The 25,931-nt window shown below is 35.1% G+C and overlaps 1 protein-coding gene across 1 annotated transcript; it reads right to left on the bottom strand.

The window, feature by feature from the left end:
- On the bottom strand, positions 1-23,678 carry Rgs21 (regulator of G protein signaling 21). Its single transcript, XM_038350193.1, has 4 exons — positions 23,668-23,678; positions 19,452-19,528; positions 15,657-15,823; positions 1-204 (listed from the first exon to the last, which is right to left on the bottom strand). The coding sequence occupies exons 1-4, from the start codon at positions 23,676-23,678 to the stop codon at positions 1-3; spliced, it is 459 nt and encodes a 152-aa protein (XP_038206121.1).
- Positions 23,679-25,931: the final 2,253 nt, after the last annotated feature.

The following is a 25,931-nucleotide window of genomic DNA, read 5'->3' as shown; positions in this document are numbered from 1 at the left end:
TCACAGGAAAGGCAGCCATCTTTTATGATTTCCAACCTGTTGGCTATTTACCAGTTTCTTATAAATTTCTGACTTTAGAAAACGAGGAAACGAATCCTTGGCCATGAGACTATAAATTAATTTCTGAGCCTCATCAAAGCATTTTGGAGTTGGTTCAGCAATATTCCTTGAGATGAGGTCTCTGGTACTGAAGTCAATATTAATCTGTAGAAACAAGGTTGCATGTCATTAATTGAGATTATTTAAAATATGCATGGCTTATCAGGATACTAGGTACATGTATTGCTGATTTTTTCCAAACACAAAGTTAATTTGATGGGAAAAGGCAGCATGTTCTTGCATTTATTTTTGAAACAACAAACACAATCTTTGTTTTAAATGTTAACGTACCTTGAGATGGATGGCAGTGACAAGAAAGAGCTAAAGCTGACTTTAAAAAAGGCAAAACAAAAATGCAATCAAGAAACATTGCGATTTGAAATATCTTTTCTTTTGTACCAGTTTATTTTTCTAACATTTCTAAAATTTGAATTCCAAATGTGTACATTACCTAGAAATAGCTAAATATCCTAGATTGATTTTTACCATTCTCCATACACTCAGCAAACCTTCTGGGTTCCCATAGCATTGATTTTCTAGTTTGTTTCTTTCTATTTGACAAAATAAAGCAATTTATAACTTTCTTCACTGCCTTTATACCTCCTGCAGATCAAAATATTCAATTATATACATAAATACACATGCACAATCAAAAACAACAACACACAAAGAAACCAAAACAAATGTTGAGTCTCCAGAAGGACCTAATAGAGTTCTATTACATTGGAACACACCATTCACCAGAAAACCTGCCGAAGTGCAAATCAACTTCTCTATCCATATTGCAGGATATTTGAGCAGCAAGCATTTTATCTCAGGCATCTGAATTAAACTAAAAATATTCATGACGTATACAATATATTTGAATCTTAATAGTATAAGCTCCCCAAAGGCAGGTGCTGTATCTCATTTATCATCATTTCTAGTACTTATCTGAATACCCACCACAAAATAAGAAATCAATAGATATTTATAGAGCAGAATGAGACCATCTCAGGAGAAAATGTGAACGCTGATAAAGTGGTACAATTTGGAGATTTGGGAAAGGAAAACTCATCAATTTCACTTATACAACATTGAAGTGAGGCTAACTGATAGGTAGAGCTGCAATTAAATCCAATTCAGCTTCCAACTTGCCTGGTACATAAGCAAACTTTCCAGGCCAAAAAAAAAAAAAAAGAATAGCGAATAGTAAGGGCTCTTACCTTAAGGAGCTTTATTTATTAATGAATAAATATTATAAAATATTTTAATGAATATTATTATTTTAGAGAAAAACAATAAAAACAAGTAATAGGAAAAGAGTCAACAAAGGAGCATGATTAGACCTAATCCTTTGATTAGGATTTCAGATACTCACTGAAGGCAGATCCATCTATAATTTTGTTCTTTTGATCAGTTTCTTTGGTCCTCCCTCAAAGATCCAGGTAAAATGTTAAAACTTCATTAAACACCTCTTAACCTGGAATCAGTTGCCCCTTCTTCATTACAAGAGCACATGATCATTTTCAAATCTGTCCTCTAACATTGATGCTTAGTCTATTGATAGTCTGACATTGTAAGAAGTGGGAGATCCATTGACTGATTTCCCCAAATGACTTGGGGGTATCTATTATGTTCCAAATGCTGTTTCTATTTTGGGGAAAGGCATCTGATGAAATAAAACTCATCATAGCTAATACTGAAAAATAAAAAAAAATCAGATTTAAAAATTTGGAGAAAGATTTCTGACAAAAAATGCAAAGTTATAATGCAGGAAAGAATTTCAGTTATAGAACGCTACTTGCCTTGTTGACTGCAGTGTAATATGCAAGAGAAGAAACCCGAGTTCTGAGTAGAGTGAGATTTGAAGGCCCTGGTCGGGTCTAGTAGGTCTTATGCACTGTGATAAGGAATTTAGCCTTTGTAGAAGAATGAATGAACAGTGACTACTATCAGGAACTTGTCTTGTTTTGCAAGCACCCATGCTAAACTGTTTCTTATAAATATCTTGCATTACAGAGATATGTGAATATAAGTTTCAATTTGTTTCTTCACACAGATATTCAGAAACTCTTCAACAGCATCATTAGTGATTTACAATCTCATGATGATATGTGGAGCAATATAACCCATGATATTAGACATTCTCCAGAAGAGGTCGGACTGACAATAGCCTTAATTGGTGCCTGCAATATAGTCGTGTATACTCCACTATCTTCTCCACCTTCTTTGTGATCATAGTCATGTCTGATTTATGCATTAGTGACCTTTGTGGTGCAGCCCTGAATTACCCATTTCTTTTGTTCTTTGTCACTCTGTAGGCAACAGTTCTAGTACTGAGATTTGCTTCCTGTTTTGTGTACGCTTAGTATACCAACAGAACTAGAAAAAATTCTCAGCATATTCTTAGTGTTTTGCAACTTCTGAACATGTTTTCCATATTATCATGCTTAACAAAATCACTCTTCTCATATGTCTTCCACAAGACTTTTTGTCTTTTAAACAAATTCAAGTTAAAAAAAGGAAAGCTATACTAAAAAAAATTGTGAAAGGAAAAAATTCTGAACAATGGTACCAATATTCTCTGCAAGCTAAAATATCACTACTTAAACATTCAAATCTCTTTACTTCTTATAAAAGTTGCAGTCCTGACTCAACTAAAATATTCAAAGCTGGCTTTGGAGTTTGAGTTTGGCTCTGTCTTTATCTAAATCCAAGCATGTTGTTAAAAGAAAAATTCAGTTTCTGTCTCATGACAGAAGAGCCACCTGATATGGGACAAAAGAAAATGAAAAATCTAGGGTATATTGTCGTAAAAATTTGTTATCTTCCTAAAATTTGATTTCTCCTCATATTTATTTTTGACTATTTGGTACCTTTCTTTGAATAAATGTCTATTTTAAAATTCAAACTTCTTGTTTTGATATGGATAATGTTTAAATTTTCAACAGTAAACAATAAATTTCTGTAAAGTACTTTTCAAAGTCTCCAGAAAGAAGATGGGTCACCACCACAACAATTTTGGCTAATTCATATGATGCCATTGAGCTGTTAAATACCATTCAAAGATTGGTTTTGGGATACAAACTGCTCAAGATAATTCCAACTTGGCTAGCTGAGATGGCACACCTTTACACCTTCTTACTACTTTCTGGTCAGACCTTCAAATAAAAACTTAAGAAAGAAAGAAAGAAAGAAAGAAAGAAAGAAAGAAAGAAAGAAAGAAAGAAAGAAAGAAAGAAAGGCCCTACCAACTACCCAGAGACTGTCTACAATTGTTACAGACAGTACCCTTGAGATTTAACCATCATTTTAGTTTTTACCAGATCCCATAAAGATACCATCACCCTCATGACAGCTAAAAGTTATTCTAGAAAACAATGCCCCCCTCCCAAAGATTTTATCTTCTCGGGATTATGGATAATTTTCATCTGTTAGGCATTGGTTATAAGTTGTATAGGGTTGGGGGTAGAAAAACAAAGTTTAAAATGAGGAATCTCTTTTAAAAAAGAAAAAAGGGGAAATGGATAGTAGATTAGTGTATCTACTTGTGAACTATTAGTCATAGACAATAGACTTTGTTCATACCTCCCCTGAGCAGAACACCAGAATACAGTAAGTGTTTGTTGAGTCTGTGTTTTCCCTTTGAATTCCATTTTCTTTGTATTCTTATAATAAAGACTATTTTGTAACTTTCTCAATACCTCTCACATTACAACATTTTTAAAGAGCAGATTAAAAAAATTCTGACCTAGCAAAAGGTTTTCTATCCCAGAGAATCTGTTAGATATTTACCCTTTCTGCATTCTGCACATGGCTAAAGACACAATCAATACAATATTACAAGTGAAAAATAGTTGTATATTTATTAAAAAATCATTCTAAAATTTAAAAAGAATTCCACTTAAATTCATTAATGCTAATTACTATTATTACCAAATATATTCATTTCTGACTTGCTTGCTTTCCTGCCAAGAAACTGCCAACCTCAGCTATTGATAACTAACTCAGTGATGAGCATATCTTTGTTCCTGGGAGATAGTCAGTAGTTTAATGAAGCTATGTCTTGGAAATTCAGCTTAATGTCAGTGACAAAAGCATCAGACTCACATGTTTATATATATGTCATTATTTTTCTTCAACTTGTTCAAGCTTGACACACAGGAGTCATCTCTGACACCTTTCTTCTCTAATCATTAGTGTGTGTATGTGTATGTGTGTGTGTGTGCGCACGTGCACACGCATGCGAGCACACATGCTTGTTTTTGTGTCTGTGTAAATTATGCCTTTGATCCTGGAGCTTCACAGTAATTTTTGCATTTTTGTTCTTATGTCTACAGTTTAGGTTTTAATAAATAACCTCGTTCCTTCTCTTTGATATTTTGTATAAAATCTTTTCCTCTCAACCCTGTGTAATGTATTCCCATATCAATTTTTACCAAAATACTGTTTCTTACATGAATATTATGGGATGCCATTATTTTTTTCTGTGATATGTATGTGAAACAATCAGCTGTGTCTTCTGTGTCACAGTGTCACAGAGGAGATGTTTCTGTTATTTTCTTGCTGTTATGTGCAATTTTGGTTGTAGAAGTTTTAAGAAATTAGGTTTATGCTTAAACAGATTTGGCTATTCAAGCTTTAGTTATTGTTAATAGCTTAATTTAGTTATATGAGAATGGAAATTTTTTTACAACAAAGGCACTCAGCAGTTCAGAGGATGAGAGGAATCTGTCTATTTTTTTCTGTCTCTTCTATTTTTTTCTAAATTGTCCATTTTCCACATCTCTCAAAAGTAACAAGAGAGTGAACACTCTTTTCGTGTTTTCTGTCCTCTTTTCTTCCTAGTTCTATTTTACTTAGCGACTCTGTTTTTTACAATGACATTTTTTTACAATGAAAAATGGATTCAACTCAAAAATAACTTGCAAGAATATATAAAGATGATTTAAAACGTGAAAACAGTTGCAAGGAAAATGTTACTGCTGATATGCTAATTGTTCATGTGGATATTTTTATGTTAACTCAATACAACTGTAAAATGATTATATTCCTGCTCCTCATTGTTTAGGAAAAAAATGTATCCTATATTTTAAAACTAGCCATTTTATATACCATTCCCTGTGTTAAACTCATTTAGGGTATTTATCAAACATTTGTATCGATCTGTGCTAGATTCTGAGGATATGAATAAAATCATGACAAAAATTTAATTTGGAGGATAAATTTTGAGAAAACAATGCAAAAGAAAAAAATGAACTTTCTAGAAGCAGCTCTCTCCCAAGAAAATGAGACTTGAAAATGACCTTTGGAGTATCTGTATGAGTAGGAAATATGAAATCTGGGGCATGCCCGGGGGAGGACTGAAGGAAAGCTGTTGGGCTTCAAAGGGAGAAAGGCAAGAACAGGGTGCGTTAAGCAGACGTAGACCCCACAACTCTCTACCACTCTTTTATTTATAGTAGAGCAATGAGGAGAATTTTAAGCACTGTGAACACATGTTAAAATAGTCATGGATTCTGAGTGACCTCAATAGCAAGGTCTGAATATGAGGAAGATGAACTAGAAACTTTATTGGACAGGTAGGCAGTAGATGTGGATTAGGGAGTAACCCTACAAGGACATATCATATATTTCCCAAACACATTTAGCATTAGGGCAAAAAGAATGTATTACCCAATCATTATGACTGAAAGCGCATCTTAAGAGTGGCTGGTTTGGGTCATATTCTAAAGAATGATAGGAAAGCTGATAAGATGTGAACTGTGAGAGGAAGAATGAAGAATGAAGGAGAATGAGATGTTTGCAATGGTCTAGTCAAAACAGTCGCAAACCAGAGTTTCCTCTAACTGAGATTTAAAAGACATCCATTAGATGAAAGCTTTGAATGAGAAATAGCACTCAGTTTTCAATTTTCATATGTATATATTAAATTATTATATGTATTAGCTATATAAATATTGTTTATATCAAAATAATTATATGACAATATAAGTGAGTATTTTGTTTTTGCCTGAAACTCTTTGGTCTCAGTTGCTTTGAGAAATACTATTTTATTTGCTTATATTTCAAAATTTTATCTTCTATAACTCAGATTACTATACTACCAATTTCAGAAAACAGGACACGAGATTGTGATTCTTATGAAAGAACAGTTGAGGATTATCACAGCCATTTTGAGGGTTTGATATTCCTCTGGTTTTTGAAAAGCTCTTGCTCAGTTGACATGGGCTAGTCTTTGCACTTAGTTGATGGCCTTCAGGGTGGTGTTTGTTAGAGTTGTTTTAAACATTTTTATAATAAGATCCATAAAAATTTAATGGCTAAGAGCATTAGTTAGCTGAAAGTTATACAAGACAAATTATTTTTTTGTTTTTTATACCTGCAGTTTTAAATTCTTTCAGGTTTCAACAAATTATTGTTTCAGGAAGAATGTTTTTTAAAATGTACCTGTTGGCTCTCTTTCTCGAGTCTAAGCTGTGCTTTATATTTTCTTTTACATAATTTGAATGAAAAGTTTCCAGTTCTGCTCCCGCATTCAAATGATGTGGCTGTTCCTCATTTAGGATGTAGAGTGTAGCAAGAGACTGTCATTAAGCAAAGCATGTATGCATGCATAAGTAAAACACCTTACAAAGCCTGAGCAGGTACTGTCTTAGACCTCATTCATGGCAGCACTTAAAAATTACTATTTAAATCGAAGCCATCTGTATTCAGGTTTTTGGTTACTTAATTCTATTTAATCACCACCAACACTTCTTGTATTACTTCATTTTTGGCATCATTAAAGGCAAATGAGTACCCTGAAATACATTCTCAAGGGCTGTGATTAAAGGAAACATAGCCGTTTGCAGGATCTGTGAGCAATCTGTGCTTGCTTAAGACTGTATCTGTTTGTTATCAGTGACTTTGGTGACAGAAATAGATGACACAAGTTGGGAGGCAATGATAACACATTGAATTGGGCAAGTGAAAGGAAGGGAATAGAATTAAAAAGCACCTTGATTAATTAGACAAGAAGTCAAAGCAAAGATGGAATTGAATAAGAACCAGATGCCTCTTCAACGTCTGTGAGAATAGGAGCTGACACATAAAATTGTGATGCACGCAGGTTTCTAAATATAGGTACTGATACTCTTCTGCTGTTGTTAGTGCAGCTGGGAGAGAGTTGGATTTATAGCTTTATCACCCACATCAACTTGGTTGACCTGGGTTAAAAGACACAATAATACAGGGAAACGTAAAAAACACATGGGATTTGTGTTTTTAATTTTAAATGCATGCTCATGGAGCTCCATGAGAAGGGGAAATAGAAGAGATCTCCTGGGTGGATTGGAGGTGGGTGGGCTTGGGAACTCCAGAGATCAGGTTGGAGGGTGGGAGGAGGGGGAGGGTACTGAAAGCACTGACTGGAAAGGTGAGGGTGGGGACTTTTCCGGGTCAGATAAATATGGGATGCAAGGGAAACTCCCGCGAATCTACAAGAATAACTACAGCTAAGTCTCTTAGCAATAGCGGATACATTTAACTGGACACCCCTATGATCAGACTGGGCTACCCTAATTGTCATCAGAGCGTCTTCATCCGGTAACTGATGGAAACAGATACAGGGACCCACAACCAAACATCAGGCCAACCTTGGGGAATTCTGCTGAAGAGAGGAAGGAATGGCTGTATGAGGCAGAGGGGTCAAGGACAATACAAGAAAACCCATAGATACAATGAACTTGCCTCATAGGAACTCACAGAGTCTGAGCAAACAGCCAGGGAGCCTGCATGGAACCCATCTAAGCCTTCTACTGATATGTGTCAATTGTGTAACTTAGTCTGTTTGTCCTTGGTGCTTTGACTGACTGTTGGGAGTATATTCTTCTTAGGAATTGGCCTTCCCCAGTCTAATCACTGGGAGAAATGCTCAGTCTTAGGATAACTTGATATGCCATGCTTTGTTGATACTCATGGGAGGACTGCCTCTTTCTGAACAGAAATAGAGGAGGAGTGAATTGAAGGTGGGGGTGGTGGTGGAGGAGAGATGGGGAGAGGTGATGGGAGGAGAGGGGAAGCTGAAGTCGGGATGTCAAATAAATAAATAAAATTTTAAAAAGATAATCTGAAATCAAACCTTTCAAAAAATTTACAAGTAGTAGAAAAAACAGCATTATACCCTTTGCCTTCTAATGCCATATTTGAACCCGAACTTCATAGTCTCAGATGTCCTTGAGAGGGAGGGAGGGGAGGTATGGGTGGAGGGGAGGGGAGGGAAGGGGGAGAAGGAGGGGAGGAAAGGGGGAGGAGGAGGGGAGGGAGGGGGGAGGAGGAGGGAAGGAGATGGAAATTTTTAAATATATAAAAAAAAACATGAGGAAAAAAAATTAGAGAACGTATGAGAATAAATGAAATATTTCAAAAAAGAGAAAATAGAATTTGTGTGAATATGCCTTCTTTTGCTTTAGAATAAACACCAAGGTTCCCAGTCTAGGTCATAAATACTGAAAACTGAGTAGCAGATTTAGAGAAGGAATTGGAAACTTAGAAGCATAGGCTAAAGATATCTTTCTTCACTGATCCTGGTAGCTCAGAGATTCATTATCATCATCATTTTTTTTAAAAATACCTTTAAAGTTTGAGTGATTTTTCTCCTGCACCATGGATGTTAGTGACATTTCTCCAAGGCAGTGAATGAATGTCCTTTTGGAACCAGACTGTCCACATAAAAGCACTTGGCAACTATTTCAGTTTCTTTAGTCAATATTCTCTATTTCTGTTTCTATCATCTCTCTGTCTGTCATCAACCATCACCTCTTCCACTTTTCTTATTCTTTAAAGAGATCCTTTTTATTGAATGTAGATTAAGTGATAGTGCAGAATTAAAGGTGACCTGGAAGGTAGGGTGGCCTCTTTTACAGTCTGCCACACAGCTTAGCTAAATTGCTTTAGGTTTGGATGGTCCTTCCTTTGACTCTTGTCATCTGTCCTTTCTTCTTCACTTCTTGTTTTAATCATTTCTGCTTCTTCTCAAATCCTGGTCAAGGTTTACTACTTTATTTTTCTGATATACACTTCCTGATCTCCTAGACTCAGAGTTTCCCATTACATAGTTTCATTTTACTTTACATGTTGTTATCCCAATGCTTGTGAAACCTACTGTAATCCTTTACATCTTGAGGCTTCCCAGTAAGATGGCTAGCTCATCTACTGAGGAACCAATACTGTTTCTTTTCTTTGATGAAACAACATAGTGTGTAGCATACAATATACACACAACTGTTGGTATATAAATAAAATGGAAGGCAACTAAGATATGAACAAAATCAATATATTTGAAAATAATTATAGTTGGGAGTGAACTGTTAGTCTTCAGTAATTAGTAAATAAAAATGATTCTCAAAGTGACTTCAACACATTGGAGAATTGACTCTATAATGAGATATGAAAATGAATACAGGATGGAGGACACAGAGTGTTGTTACAATAACAGAGAGAAATACAGCTGCACACGTATTCTCATAGGAAGCTTTCTATCAAAATGCCACATACATATTTCCTCACTCCAGTTTCAAACCAACTTTTTAAAAAATAAATACTTGAATGCCCTATGTCAGAATATGTCTGTCCTGACCACATAAAATGCAATTTCATAGGTTTTACACTTACTTTTGTTCTTTAAACCAGTTTTCTAATTATATAAGTTTCATTTTTAATAAAACTGGGAAAAATTTAAAATTAAATACCTTATTCTGTTTACTTTTCCTTATACTCACAGGTAAATGTACCTCATAATTTTCATTAGTGAGTCTTTTTGTAATATATGAGATGCATGAATGGTAAAAATGAAGAGAATAAGTAACTGTGGTATGCTCATTCCTACCTCATGCATCTACAATGCAACTCCTGCACCCAAGGCTCAGGGAACACTGGGACAAAAGAGCAAAGAATAAGAGCCAAGTACAGGATGCCTGCTGTAAGTGCCTTCTCTACACAGCATGGGAGTTGCACCTAATGACACTCATGACATTCCAACATGGATGGGGGAAATTTCACAAGGCCCCACATTCAGATGAAGAACTACAGGTAATCAAGGGCTGTTGAGAATGCATCGCTTTTCTTCAGGGATGAGCCTGAACCAAACCCAAGTGGTCAGCCTTAAATACACGTGCACATGAGCAGTCCTAAATGTGCTCAGTAGGCTCTGTAGACAGGTAGAAGTAATGTTTAAAGAACAGCTTATGAATTTCAGAGGGAGTGGGAGTTTGGGAGGAGTTGAAGAGAAGAAAAGAAGGAGGTAGAAATGATATAAAGACAGTAGTCATATTTGAAATTGCCTTCATAAATTAAAAATATAAAAGAAAATATAAAAATAAGGAAAGAACCTATTCCCCTTTTGGGTGATAAAATGTAATTAAAGTCGGATATATTTTTTTTAATTAGTTCAATTAGTGCAGTTGCTAACAATTGAACTTAGGGCCTTGTGTGTGCTCGTTGTGCACCCTGATAACAGGCTTCTTCCCCACTCACTCCTGAATTTATATAATTCATAAACACTATGCTGTGGTTTTACTGCTCAGCTTTCTAATCTCACAGACTGTGAATGAACTATAGCAGACTTGACATTGCTCTTAGATTTAAAGATTTATTTGTTCTATTTTATGTATATGAGTGTTTTATCTGCATATGTGTATGTGAACCATATCAGCTGTGTGGCGAGAAGAAGAGGTGGAATTCCCTGCAACTGTGACCCTGACATTGTAGGTGCTGGGAACAAAACTCAGGTCCTCTGCAAGAGCAGCGAGGACTCTTATTGCTGAATCATCTCCCTAGTCTCGCAGTAACTTTTTAATGTTCTAATAAATTACATTTATAAAAATAAAATTTATAAATATTTCAAATATGTGAAAACTGTTGGTGAGGTGTAAAGATATTTTTTATTTTATTCTAGTATAGTTTTCTCAAAAGTAATTTATATTTGACTTTAAAAATCTCTAAATGTATGAAATTAATGGTGTAAAATAAAATTTGAATAAGTGCAATACTGAGAATTACATTTTCTTTGCTACTCTTACATACTTAAACTTGGAAAACATGTTGTCTAAAAGTATTTTAAAAGTCTAGTCCTTTATTAGAAATAGCTGGGATATGCATGCAATTTTCTTTATGAAATGTTTTCCCCTTTGACCATTATGGCCCTTCAATGAGTTTCTCCTTTAAGTGGAAGGTGATGTTCTGTTAACATATTTTGTGCAATGTATGATCATATTTACTTTATTAAATCTTTAAAAGCCTGGCTTCACATCTTCACAGATAGCTATGAGTGATTGCTTTTAATACTTTAAGATTTAGTAGTCCTCCTTGGGACATGTTTATAGAAAAGTATGATTAAAATATTTTCTACATGATATGAGTTGTAATCATGCTATCTAATTTATCTCCATTTTCATATGCTTCATGTACATATGTTATTTTCCTGTTTTAGATGAGTAATGAGAATCCCCAAAGTGAAATAGCTCCACAATAAAACAGAGGCACAGGATTTGAGTGAAAAATTGAGATTTATGCAAACTATAGGTTTTGTGCCATAACTTCTCATGTTTAAGGGGAGAACCAGAGGGAAGGTGCCACTATAAAATGGGGGACATAAAGTGCAACTGGAATTAGTACATCTCTCACAGAAACCTGAAAGTCCAGTTTTTTGAGTTTTCTGCTTTTAAGGATGGTATTCTGATAGCTATGTGATCAGTACATACGAGGGTCAGTAAATAAGCTTATTATAATCTAGATGCAATCAACTAAAATTAAGAAAGTCTGTAGTAATTCTACAGCTGAAGAAATAAAGACATGTGTTTGAAAGGAAAGAGGACTAAGTAGACATCTAGACAACGTGACTCTGACACCATTTTTCAGAGTAAGACTTCCTACAAAGGAAATTGGCTATAATTTCATTCTTTATTAGAGTCAGTTACACGGCTCCAGCTGAATGCAGAATAAAGGAGAATAGCCTCCTATGAACTCCTCTGAAATTAACTTTCTGCTTATGAAAATTACCGCATCTTCTAATCTACTTATAAAAATGGTCACATAGTTTTGCCAAGTTTGCCTACCAGATAAATCTAGATTCTTTCTCATTACATTTTCATCTCCAACAATGAAGATAAAGATCTCAAATCTATTCTCCATTCCCTTCTAATATTAACAATATCAAAATACTTGCAATAGATGAATATACCTTGATGTTTATATCACAGTGTTAACACAGCATGTTTTCAATATGAAATATTCTACCTTTGCTCCATCTTTTCATAAAATGCGACTGATTTTTCATGACCTATCTCTTTAGTCAGTGATTCACTCTACAAATCTATCCTATACCTTTCCATGTGGTCATAGTCTCTCCACAATGACAATAGTTAACTCTAAGCGTGTTTATTATCATATGGTCCTTTTTATTTTTTTGAGTTTTGTCAATATCTTCTTCTATCTAATTAAACTTGTTATGTGTAGAGAATCTCAAAAATTCAGTTCAATAAATAAACCTACTAGCATATGTATTACCTTTTGTATGTAATTGAAAGGCAATAAGTACTTGTACTTAAGAACTTGTTGGCAAATCATTCAAATGTCATGAGACATTTGCACTAGAAACAGTGATTGATAAATAATAGGAAAGAGAGTGACTATATATGTATACACACACACATACACACATACTTACATTTCAATAAATTTTGTCATGTTTAAATACATATTTTGGAGCCATTTGGAAACAATATAACCATTACTTGGAAGGAAACTATAATTTTATTTAAATTAATTAGATGTGTAAAATGTTAAAAGCTATAAAACTTTTATATCCTAAAACAGTAATTGCATTATTTAGTGAAATTATTATTGATGATGTTTATTTTGGAAGGAAAGATTAGGAAAATAAATATAGCTTTTTTGTCAAAATTGTTAGTTATAACTGAGTTCAGCTGTACTGTTTATACTTTCGATTTTTATTTTGTTTTATGTGCATAAATGTTTTCCCCATACATATGATTATGTATCACATGTGTACCTGAAACCCTTGTTTTCTAGAAGAAGGCATCTGATTTCCTGGAACAGAAGTTATATTTGTGATCTAACTTGTGAGTGCTGGGATTTGAACTCAGGTCCTCTGCAAGAGCACTGAGTGCTCTTAGCCACTGAACCATCTCTTCAGTCCATAGCTACAGCTTTAAGACTATCTTTTCATTAGCTATTTTTAATGAATAGTGTTTACTAATGCTGCTTTAAAGTAGTCACTGCTAATTAGATTTGTAAGGGAGGAAAAACACTGGCTTTCAAATGAGGATTGTAGATATATATATATATCTATCTATCTATATATATATATATATATATATAATATATATATATATATTAAGGTTGCTTCAAAACCTCTTAGGAAATGACACATTAATCAACTTGACAAATCACATATACTACATTTCCAATTTTCCAGGATTATTTATTGATCTTTAGGTGGTGACTTGGAAATGAATGTTGAAGTATCTCCACAGGAGTTAAAGCTCTTCTCTACCCCCTGTGAATTCCAAACCACACTGCAGTGGTTCTTGTGTCTGCTAGCATTATACCAACCTAGTAACAACTGCAGTAATTAATGTCCATCTAAAAGTGGAACTTCCTATAACGTTGAGCCCTCTATTTTATCCACGTAGTTGCATTCCATGTAACTTATTCTCTGCCTATAATGACCACCACTTTTTTTCTCAGCACAAACCCTAATGATGAACCAGAAGCTACAGTACCTATTAGTGATACAGATATCAGTATCTTACCTCTGTAGGGAAGAGCACTGATCTTGTGAGCTAATTTGTGCTATTACTACTTTTTGCAACTTCCTGTTTTGCCCACACTTATGCATTGATTTTTTTGCTTCATGTTACACATTTTAAGGCAACTTTATTGTTTTTAAAATGTAATTGTTTAGACATTAGTTACAGTTAATACCAGACTCTGTAGTGCCCAGTCTTTGTATAGATGTACTGGAAGTTAAATCAAACACAAATGAAACTTTCTATACTAGAAATACCATCAAAGGGCTTAGTGAAAATATTCTGGTCTCAGCAGGAAGATCTGACTTTGGGTTTCCAGGCCCCAATTAAAAGCTGGGCATGTCTATAATCCTAAAACTGAAGGGGTGGAGACACATGGATCCTCTGGGTTAGCTAATTAACCAGTCTAGCTAAAACAGTGAGCTCCAGTTTCAGTGAGAGATCCTGCCTCAAAAATTAAAGTGGATAGTCACTTGGTATGCTCTTCCCTGGGGAAGACTGTCTCTTTTTCCCCCCTTCCTTTGTTGCCTATGTTTCTTTACACAACATTGATGCCTCTTGGACTCTTCACTACCAATTTGGAATGTATAATAAAAGAAGCCACAAATTTGAGGGAGAGTACGGAGGGGTATATGGGAGGGTTTGGAGGAAAGAAAGGCGCTTTTCTGTTGGTGTATAGGCTGCACCTGAATCAGTCAGTAACTGTGTCTCTGTAGTTACAAGCGCCTTCTCAGATAGTGCCCAAAAGACTTTTCTGTCCCCTCTGCCTCCTGCCACTGCCACCAAATGTAGTTTTTAACTAAGCCCTTATTGTTCTAGTTATCAAAGAATCGAGAGTCAGAGGCTGGGGTCAAAATCTGCTAGTTTAGAGAGGTTGTGGAGCGACTAGCTGACTTTCCCACTACACCAGCATCTCAAAAGGAGAGCATCCTTCTGCTCTACCAAACCAACAAGGACTGCCACATTCAAAACTCCTACCCCTCCTGCCCTCCTCCCCAAACCGGTCCTACTTCCTGTGAGTCTTGCTATCCATTTTTCGGACTCCCTCAGACTCTGATTTCTTCAACTAGTTGCTGGCTCTGCCTCCTGACTCAAGGTTGATATTATTTAACTAATGCAAAAGCAAACTCAAGGTTCACAGTGTGATCATATATCCCACAACAAAAAGGGAAGGGAAAATTCTCAAAAGCAAAAAAACGAATTAAAAATTAAGGTGGATGATTAGATAGTAACCTATCGGAAGCCAATGCCAGGCCTTTACACAAACAGCTGAGTGACTACACACACAACTGTGAGCGTGCAAGTGAGCACAAACGCACATGTGAACAGAATAAAAATTAAAAACACACAGTTTCAAGAGATAGTATCAGAATAATTCTTGGTTTATCCTCAAGGCCCTTTGTGTTTTCTTGATCTTTAAATTGCACAGGTGGGACCTTGCCACTTCATAAATATCTCTAGCTCATTTTCACAGGAAGGCAAACCACGCCCCATTTTGAACACAGAATATTACTGCATTCTATAGGGTGAACCTCTAAGACATCATAAATGAAAACTGCTTAAATCTACTAGTTAGATGCTTTTCTTCCACATATATTAATTTCAAAAATAAGGTAGTGTTTAATATACTTTTATATTGGGGCCTACTGACATTTTCTCTCTGGGAAATGAAAGGGTCAGCTTCCTCTTTAGAGAGAGCTCCGTTTCTAACTGTGAACAGCCTGCCTGGGATGCAACTTCGCTCTTCTCAAATACTTCACTCACCTCTTTTGGTGCATCAGCTACAATGAATTCAGAATAAATCATCTTGGCTTTGGAAGCAATCTTTTCTCTACATTCTGTTTTCTTGAAGTCTTCACAAGCAAGCCAGAACTCAACATTTTCTTCACTAAATTCCGATTTTAGAAATGTTCTGAAAGCATCCAAACCAGCTACAAAATATTTAAGAAAGCTTTGCATTATCTGTAAGATACTAAAATTCCCATATAAGTTTCATTGTATCACATGAGCATTTATTGAATGTTAAGTGGCAAATATTTAGTCATTAAGTAATATTTACATATTATCAATTCCAAACAAGGAAACTTATTTTTGGGAAGTAATCATAGGTCTGAAATATTTTCATTTATACTTTAAAAATTAACTTAATTAACAAGAAAATCTATATTTTATATTTCTAGATTTGACTTATGTTTCAAAGAATCTCCTTATGAGTACTGGACAGGAAACCCTACAGACTTCTGAATTGCTTAGGCCAAGTTAATTATGCTATAATAACCATGGTAGGCACATATTTCTTTTCTATAAGTTTTTGAGACATAATTTGAAGCTGAGGGAGAAAACAAAACAGTTCGTTTGGGCTCAGAGTAGAATAGGCAAAGCTGACCTTAAATAGTTTGTGCTGACTATATTGGACAAATATAACCTTTAAGCCAAGAAAGTAACTGGCAAGGTATTTGGGGGCGAATGTTTATGCTCATCTTATTTTTTTGATAGGCAATTTTAATTCTGAAAGTCAAATAAAGGGGATTTTCCCAATGTTGCTTTAAGCAGTGTGCTTAATGTGGACTGTCTCGTATTCGGCCTCACAGTCAGATTTTCTCGTGAGCATGCATCTCTCTGGAAGTTTTGCTGCAGGTGCTGCATAGGGGTCCACTTATTTGTAGGCTCATTTCCTTTGACTTGACTAAGGATACATATTTATAGAAAAATCAATAACCCCAGTTAATTTTTAAATGTCTTATCCCCCTATTATTATACATCCATTAAAATATATGCCATAATTCATTGCTTTGATAGATATCTAAGTTCCTAAATTACTACTTAGACTTCTGCTTTGCTGTAGTCCTCATCAAAATGTGCCTTGTAGATTTTTTTTGTGTGTGTGTGAAATATTCACAGTTGATGGAAAAGGTGGTTCTGTTCAATGTTTTGAGCTAAGTATGGTTGAGAGTGTGCCTCCAGCTATGTGCTGTGTTAGATTGTGTTCAGCTCTTCTACTTTGACTAGACTGTTCTGGTTTCTTAAGGCCATGGTATTCAGTTTTGCAGTTTGCATTTGGGCAGATATGCTTGTGAGGCTTTACGTCTGACAAGGAACTAAAGGGCTTTAGTCACTCATGAATTTGCCTTCCAAAACACTGGTGGTTTTCTCCCCCATCTGCCGCAAGGGTCCCTCTGCAGACACGCAGAGCACTTGTTTCCTTACGGCAGGCTGAGAGAGTTACCCCTTACGTCTCATCATCCGGAAGAAGTAAGCTGATGGAAATACAGGGATTGAAAGGTTGACTGGAAAATAAAAGAAATTATGAAAGGAATGGGGCTGTCAAAGTTTTATAGGTTGCTGCAGGTGGGAAGCAAAAGTGAAATTCAAGAATAAAATAAAGTAGTTTCCTACAACCAAATCTCAAGTCTCCAAAACACTGAATTAAAGTGGCATGAAGTTTTTCTTATATGAAGTAATGTAAAAATGGAAACTCATTGTAAAAATTACAGGATACTAATTAAAATTTCTCAAATAAATGTCAGAGAGTATGGTTGTCACTAATGAATGAAAATTAAATTAATTGTGTACTAAGCTTCTCTGTCATAAATTTAGAGTTAAATTTGTAATAGAAAGTAAAATTTTCTCTGAAAAACGCAACTGTGATGGATTTTGGAAATCCAGACATATTAGATAATGTATTCTTTAACAAAGAAAGAGTATTTTGACTTTTTGGATCATGTTTTATGTGTGTCATTAGGGCATATGAAGCTTTTCTCCTCAAGGAATATGTGAAGGCATCCTAGGAGTTGTATGTTAGAAATCAAGAAATGATCTTGTTTTCTGCTGCTCTTCAGTTTGTACGTAGGCCTACTCTGAACCACACATTCCTTCCACACCTTAGTTTGCATCCAAGGTGCAAAATGAACTATTTATTTTTGGGTCAGTAAGCTCTGTCTTGTATTCAGTATTTCACTCACTTGCTGTTCTGTTTTAATATGAAAACATTCCAGATGAGTCTGGACTAACACACTGCATGCAATAAAATCTACTCATGAGGACAGTGTGCCAGATGAAATAACTTCATTGATTTAGAAGTCACAGAGAATGTAAAATGCAGTAGGAAGACAGTAGGAATAGAAAACTCCCAGGAAAGTTAAGTCTGCATAGAGGTGAAGCGGACAAAAAATGTTTAAGTAGTTTGCTAGTCTATTCGGTGTTTAAGGGTTACAGATAAGGTATACCACTATCTCGTTTGATAAAAGTCACATCAGATTGATATTTAGATGATTCTATGGCTTTGGTCTTTTATGTGAGTATTAAATAAATGTTCAGAAAGTGTGCTTATAAGAGCAATTGTCTCCATCTAAGACCCTTCGCAGCTCTGACATGTACCACAGTTGTCTACAATTTATTTCCTCTGCTGTCCCCACATGACAACCAGCAGAGAGACTCTAAGAGACACGTAGGCATCTTGTCTAGTTCCTTTGGTGAAACACTGAAGAACACAAGAATCTGCCCATTCTAATCTAGAAAAAGCTGTTTTATATCCACAGCATATCCCCCTTTCTCTTTTTTTATTATTAAAATAATGTTATTTTACATACCAATCCAGTTGTCTCGCCTTCCATTCCTCCCAATCCCCCCACCTTCTCTACCCAATCCACCATGCACTCCTAAGAGAGGCAGAGAAGGTGAGGCCTCCCACAACATCTTGTTAATGGATGTCTTTAGTTGTCCTTGGACTGTAGGTGGATTGTTTAACAAACTGCTTTTGGATTTAGTTAATAAAGATAATATGTTCAGAGTATCTTATATATTTAGTTCAATCTGACTAAGTATGAATAAATAGCAGTTCAGAATGTGCTGGCTTTATTATTTGAAGCCTTTTTGATACTTTATTAGTTTCAAACAGAAATGTCATTTGGTGAATAAAATGGATACTATAAGTGGGCTCTATCTTTGTTTTTAGTGTCCCACCTTTTCCTACCTGGATGGCCTAGATGCTCTGTGATCAGATTGTTTATAAAACAAACAAATTGTGGAAAACATTGTGACTATTTTGTGTACAAAATTTTATGTCAGTACTGACTGGTTACAACTGCCATACTGAACCCTGCTCTTAGATATAAACATATTTTCATTAATAAAAAATAAAATGTTTTTTTTAGTTACTAAAAATGAAGACCATTTAGTTGAAAGTCCACTAATGACTTTCTATTTTACCTCATGAGTATAAAAATAAGTGATTAAGTTACATTTTCTGTTGCAAATAGTTCTCATCTTTCTTGCAGTTTGTACCAATGGTAAACAGTGGCCAAATACATCAAATAATAAGCAAAGAAAACTGCAAACTTTTTGCTTTATTAGCATTTATAATCAAATTTTCCTTGTACTTATAACTAAACTTTTGACAAATTTAATTTAGGCTTAAACTAAATCTGTTTAGATTCTGGGCACTTAAATTTTTAGGCTACAAATGCTGATCAATATGATACCTTTTGAAATCTTTGTCATTTTCAAGGTTTAATGGATCATGTTTGTCATCATTAAAATGTACTATTGCTTGAATCTTACCTTGGTTAGCTAAGAGTGAGTCCATGTTTTCAGACCACGCCAGTGTTTCCGTAGTTGGAGACCTGTAGAAACAACATCTACCCTTGACAATAGCATTGTGATCTTTTTCTTTGATAATTTATAGAAATATTAAACTGAATATAATTTATGGTTTACATCATTAAAATGAGCCAGTGATGAGACAAAAATGTCAACAGAAATAGTATCATATTTTTTCCAGTGTGTAAAGTCATAGCAACATAATGTGGAACATAATTTGATAGCAGGAAATTATTTATTAGTCTAGTCAACAGTGTTAATATTTGTAAATAATGAAGTAATAGCACCAGAGACACATTGGTTCAGTGAAGCAATTATAAATTTTTCTTATTATTCTTAATTATGTGCCACTTTGTTCTGAAAAAGTCTCCTTATAATCAAAATAAATGAATGAAAGCAATTTGTGTTTTCATATCATATAAATGTACCAGTTTAATAGTTCTGAATATTTAGAATTTGAAGAAAGGCTTTAAAGACTCCTATTGTGATGATATGGAAGATGTTGGTTTTAGTATTTTGCTGTATTTACCCTATTCTGAACCAGACTGTACTCTCCTTAGGCTGGTAGAATAGTTACAGACTGATTTATATAAATGTAGGAATCTGTCATGACAGTGCTCTTTATTTATTTTCAAAGTAGTAAAATATTTATGGACTGAAGTTTTCTGAAGAAGGTATGCTTTGGGAGGGATATTACATAAAATAATAAATCAACTTTAGGATATAATCTTTGTGAGATACAAATATATCATGTATATTTCTCTTAACAGATAAATATCCTGATGATACCAAGCCCTATCCACAGGAAGGCACTCTGGCTAAAGAGTTTGATTATACAGTTGTCATGTACAAATGGGCAAAGATGAGATAATTTGAATCTTAAATTAAAGCAATTGACAATAAAATAGAGACAGTCTCACATCTAACCATTCCTATAAATAATAAAATGATGTATTCACTGCATATCAGGATGATAATATTAACCATGGGCTTGTGGAGTGCTTATTCTTCTCTGGTCCTTTGTAATTAACTGCAGCTTTATGTGCTTTTTCAAGGGCTGAGTGTTCCTCACTGTTTTTATATTAGCTGTATTTTCATATAATAATAAGAGGAATGAGAAAGAGAGGCTACTGGGTATTCATTATACTTTCTTCTATTACTGATATTTTCTGTCTCAAATTTCCATTCTAAGTTACGTGCTCCAATCCTCAATGTTTTCTTTAACTTGCTAACAAGGGCACAGTTTGTCTAGGAGACTTTTGCAATAGTGGGGTCTAATTGAAAGGACATTTAAAAAGATTTGCATTGTTTAATTTTCATTTTTCTTAAATTAAGTATTAGTCTTAATCCTCGATTTAATTTCACACTGAAGTGCTTTTGAGCATTTACAACCTGTTTTCACTAAGATTATGTCGTATCACATGACTCTCATACTAAGTTTTGTTGGAATTCTAAAATTATCATAAAGGTCATTTAAAATGCACTTGTGCAAAAAGTCATTTGTAGACTGAAATGCGATGGTTGATGCAATATTTAAAATCCAGTAGCTGTGAAGTATATGTTAATACATAAAGCAGAGAGGAGCTGGGCCTTAAAAGCATATTTTTATCTGAATGAGAAGTGGCCATCAGGTAAAAGACAGATAAATGTGAATCCCTTCTGTTACAGAAGTTTACTTCTCCATTTATATGTAGGTTCTTTAATATCAGGTAAAAGTTGTTATTTCTAGCACCCCGAGGAGTGTGGCCAGGCCTAGAAATTAATGATCAAATCCAGATAATGACTGGCATATGACCCCTGATGAAAAGGAGATGTGGCTTTCAGGATCCTGGGAGAACACAATGAAAGAGCTCATTAAAAAGTGTAGACAAATTGTTTAGACTGGACATCCTACAGTGCCATGGGCATATGAAGCAGAGTAAGAGTGTGACAGCATGCCTGGAGAACCACAGACTGTCAGGACCTCACTGTCACCCCTGGGAGAAATGAGGGCAAAGGGAACACAGGCGTTAGCGTTAGGTTAAGTCAGAATTTGATTAAGCTAAAGACAAAAGAAATGATCCTCGAAGACCTTTTTGGAAGCAAAGGAGTCTGAACATGGAGATGTTAAGATAAGCAGTAGCCTTTCCTATTATTTGCATTATTGTTCAAAAACAGGAAAAAACAGAAAGGAAAAAGAATCTGAAACTAGTGTGGAACAAGGACAATAGGAAGAATGATGTTTGGAATTACAGAGATGTACTCAAGTACTCTGTATTCTGTAGATAAACACATAAAATGTTTGACACCCTACAGTTAGGGTTGCTAGAGTGTTCTACTATAAATTCAGATCAAGAAATGTTGATTTTTTTCTTATAAGGGGTAAGTTGCTTTTCTGTTCTCAGGAGGGATACTGCATGCCTTGCCAAGTTGCTGGGGATGCTCACGTTACTGACCTGTTCTCACCTAGAAGATTCAGGTTTGAATATTTATTTTTCTGAAAGGGCTGGAAGTGGCAGAGGGCTTTATTTTCAGAAATTATTTATGTTGTATCGATTTTAAGGAATAATCTTTCCTACCATTAAAAAATTTAAATTTAGGTTTCTTATGTATTTGTATTCATTGGGAAGACAAGTTTTGGTACTGCCAAACAAACTGAATGCTGGTGTGTATAAGAACACTAAAATGTGCAAGTGTGCTTTAAATGTTTATTCGTTACTCTGCATTGCATAAAACATGTCACATATCTTCCATCAGTTAACCTTGACAATAACAGTGTGCTGAATTCTCCCTACCAATGACTAAAAGGTGTTATAAATGCTACTGACCTGAGCAGTAACACACAAATAGTAGTGGGCAGAATTAATATTTAGACAGAGGTTTGTTGAGGACCCTAATTCTTCTAAAACTTCTTCCCCACAAGCTTAAGTCAACACTTATGTGCTCATTTTGGAACACATGCAGTAAGAAAATGGTTTTCCTGCAGTAGAATGTCACACACTTCCCCAAGATCTTAAAAAATATCCAAATTGTCATAATTGATTCCTCAATAGAAAGTCTATCGAATGCATTCTTAAAACTTGTAAATTATAAAATAAATATAGAAAATTTCTTGTTAGATGTGTATGAGAAATACAATTTTATGTTTTATAATATGAAGTCATAGAAATATTGGTAAAATCCATTAAATAAAAATTAGAGAATAAGAAAGTGGCAACTAATTTAAAACTGTACAGGCTTCCTTGATTTTGTTTTTGCTTGTATGTTATCTGAAATTAATGGACAATGTGCTAGTCTCTCATTACTATTTTTCTGCTATGTTACTCTTTTTTGTGTGTGTATAGATATTTGTGTGTTTGTGTGTGTGTGTGTGTGTGTGTGTGTGAGAGAGAGAGAGAGAGAGAGAGAGAGAGAGAGAGAGAGAGAGAGAGAGAGAGAGAGAGAGAACTTTATAGAATTTGGTGCAGAAGCAGAGTAACTTTCCATGTGTATGATTTGCCAGGAAATTCACTGTGTATCTGGAGCCAAAATTGCACTTAGTATTTCATGGGGTTTTGGCTGATTTCCTGTCTGTTTTCTTCATTAAGCAAGTGCCATCAAGGCCAGCAGTACCCATATTATATGTCCAGAGAAGAGCCAGACCAGATGGGAACTGCGTGAAAGCTACCAGTTATCTTGCTAATTGTGCCAGCTAGAACCAGTTGTATTGCATTATAAAATGTGGTATCCAACAACTTAGCTGTTCACACTCAATTAGCAGTGTGCTGGAGAATGGAAAATTCAAGCAAGGAGTTCATGTGCCTGAGGAAGTGACAGCTGCTTCCTTACCAAGCACTTAATATCCATGCGAAAGTTTCCTAATAAGTACTGAGATAATGAATAATTTTTACAAAGACCATGTATGTGGTATTTCTACCTCACTATTTTGAAAAACCTGAAAAAAGAGCGATCAATGCTTTAACTACTTTACTATTCTTTATCTAGAAAAAAGAATTTAGAGTCAAAATAAGTCAGATATTGTTGGCATATTTTAGAAAGAAGGAATAAAAGAGAATCAATAAAGGCAAAAAATAGGATGAAAGGCAACAAGTAACATTTTTATCATAAATGAAAGTAGCAAGTCATATAGACTACTGAAGACTCAGGTGTTGCATTTATACATCTTCTGGGATAAAAAGAGCTTTAAACAGCAACTCACTTCACTGGCATTTTGCGTCCCACTGTCTGCCTGTCACAGATGATGCAGTTTCTCTTTCTGACTGATCTTCAAGCTGAAGGTAACATGACAGCAGGAACGTTACAATTAGTATGCAAATACCTGTCCCCGGGTTACAAGTTGGCATTTTTAAAGTCATCCTAGTCTCAGCTTTTTATCATTTTGTTAAGTTTTCTCTCGTCAAAACATTTTAACTTCCAAGGAACAAATAATCCTTTGAATAAATGTGACATTTCTCTGATTCAGGCATAAAAGACAACTATTCCATTAGAATAATAATTCTACTAGTTTACACGCTAAATTTCATATGCATTCATTGCTATGACAACTACTATTCTCAAGATGTTTAATATTATAATATTATAGCATGCACTTAATAATCACCTTCATGCCTTTATTATGCTTAATGATCATTCATTTTCCCTTAATCGTTGATTTTGTGAGGCAGGCTCTACCTTTTAGCACATGCAAATAACCGTTTGAAGAATTTTACTGATATATACAAAAAATATTCCAGCAAATGCATTACAGTTACCTGCAATTTGTTCAGCTGCTCATGACTTGGTGACATGATTTTTTTCTAATATTTTAATCTATGAATCTTACATAATTTATGCCCATATATCTTAATCCAACACTAATGCTTAAAATAATAATGTGAACATATTTATCAAAATAAAATCCATATGCTAGTGTTTCAGTAAATGATGTTTGATAACCCTATATGTATGCTTTGTCAAGCTCTGATGGCAATATAGCAATGGCAACAGTGGTATAGCTATGCTTCCTTTTAACTTGGAGTTGGAATATCCCTATTTGGTTGTTCTATAGATATTCCTAGTACACAAAACATTCTGGAGTACTGAGACTAATGGAAGGAGAAGCAATGACCTACAGAACCAGGGTATCATTAAGCAGCGACATCATCAATTAACTCACTTCATTTTGTTAGTTCAAGCACCATTAAGTAATGATCTTATGATATGCAAAAACTGAATCATTAAACATATTTTGACGTTTTGTTTTGCTGATGGGGGATAATACAACACTGAGTTTATAATGTGTGTTGGAAGTGATTTTCAATATATACTATATTAGAAAGGAAATTTAAAATTTAGAAATTTTCTTGGTAAAGTCAGCCTAAATATTTAAGAAACGGGAAGCAGAAATGAAATTATTTTTCATTGAAAATCCAAGACGAAATTAAAATTCATGTTTTGAGTTCAATGAAATTATTTTCTCATATATCCTTCTAGAAATAACAATCACAGGTTACTTCATTATGACTTCCCATTCTCTTTAAAAAGCTCTATCTATTATTCAGGAAATAATTTAAAGCAAGATTTATTTACAAAATGGGGATCCATACTGAAATGAGTAGGACGGCCAACAGGCTTTCTTTTGGGGATAAATGATTTTGTGTAGTGTCCAGTGCACTCTGGCAAGCAATTGCCCAGCGCAGACACTGGGCAGCTAACCATCACTAATTTCTTTTTCAAATTTTTTTTTTTAATTTTGCAGAGTAGCAAGAGTTTACCCTCCTTCTCCTTTCCCCCGTACTTCCCCCATGTCTCCTTTCATACACTCCTCAGAGGAGGTAAAGCCTCCCTTGGGGAGTCAATGAAGTCTGGAATAGCAACTTGAGACAGGACCAAGCCCATCTCCCTCATATCAAAGCTGAGCAAGGTATCCCACCATAGGGAATGGGCTCCAAAAAGCCAGTTCTTGCACCCAGGATAAGTTCTGGTGCCACTGTCAGATCCCTCCCCCACCAATAGTTCAAACCACACAACTGTGATCCACATTCAGAAGGCTTTGTATGGTCCCATGCAGGACCCCCAGCTGTCAGTTCAGAGTCTGTGAGCTAGACAGTTGACCTAATGTGGTTTTCCCAGTCATGTTCTCAATCCCCCTTGTTCATATGATTCCTCCCCGCTCTCTTCAACCAAGCTTCAGGAACTCAGTCCAGTGCTTAACTTGTCTTCATAGAACCTATATCCGGTAACTGATGGAAGCAGATACAGCATTCAGGTAGTCATTAGTCCAATTATAGGGAAAGGCCAGTTCAGGTACCTTCTTTTCTATTGCTAGAAGTGTTAATGGGGTCATCCTTGTCTATTCCTGGATTTTTCCTAGCACCTCGTTTCTTGGTTTCCCCCTAAGCCATAATGGCTGCCTCTATCAAGATATCTCTTTCATTGCTCCCTCACTCTGTCCCTTCCCCAACTTGGCTATTTATCCTTGAT

Source organism: Arvicola amphibius, chromosome 12 (genome assembly GCF_903992535.2).
Source record: "Arvicola amphibius chromosome 12, mArvAmp1.2, whole genome shotgun sequence".
NCBI classification, from domain to species: Eukaryota; Metazoa; Chordata; class Mammalia; order Rodentia; family Cricetidae; genus Arvicola; species Arvicola amphibius.
Note: the sequence above shows the minus strand (reverse complement) of the source record. Positions and strands in the feature narration are given on the sequence as shown.

Coding starts and splice junctions, on each gene's coding strand:
- Rgs21 (XM_038350193.1), bottom strand. Junction 15,824..19,451: donor CTCACTCTTAGCTAACCAAG/GTAAGATTCAAG, acceptor AATATTTTGTAG/CTGGTTTGGATGCTTTCAGA. Junction 205..15,656: donor TAGCTGATGCACCAAAAGAG/GTGAGTGAAGTA, acceptor TTGTTTCTACAG/ATTAATATTGACTTCAGTAC.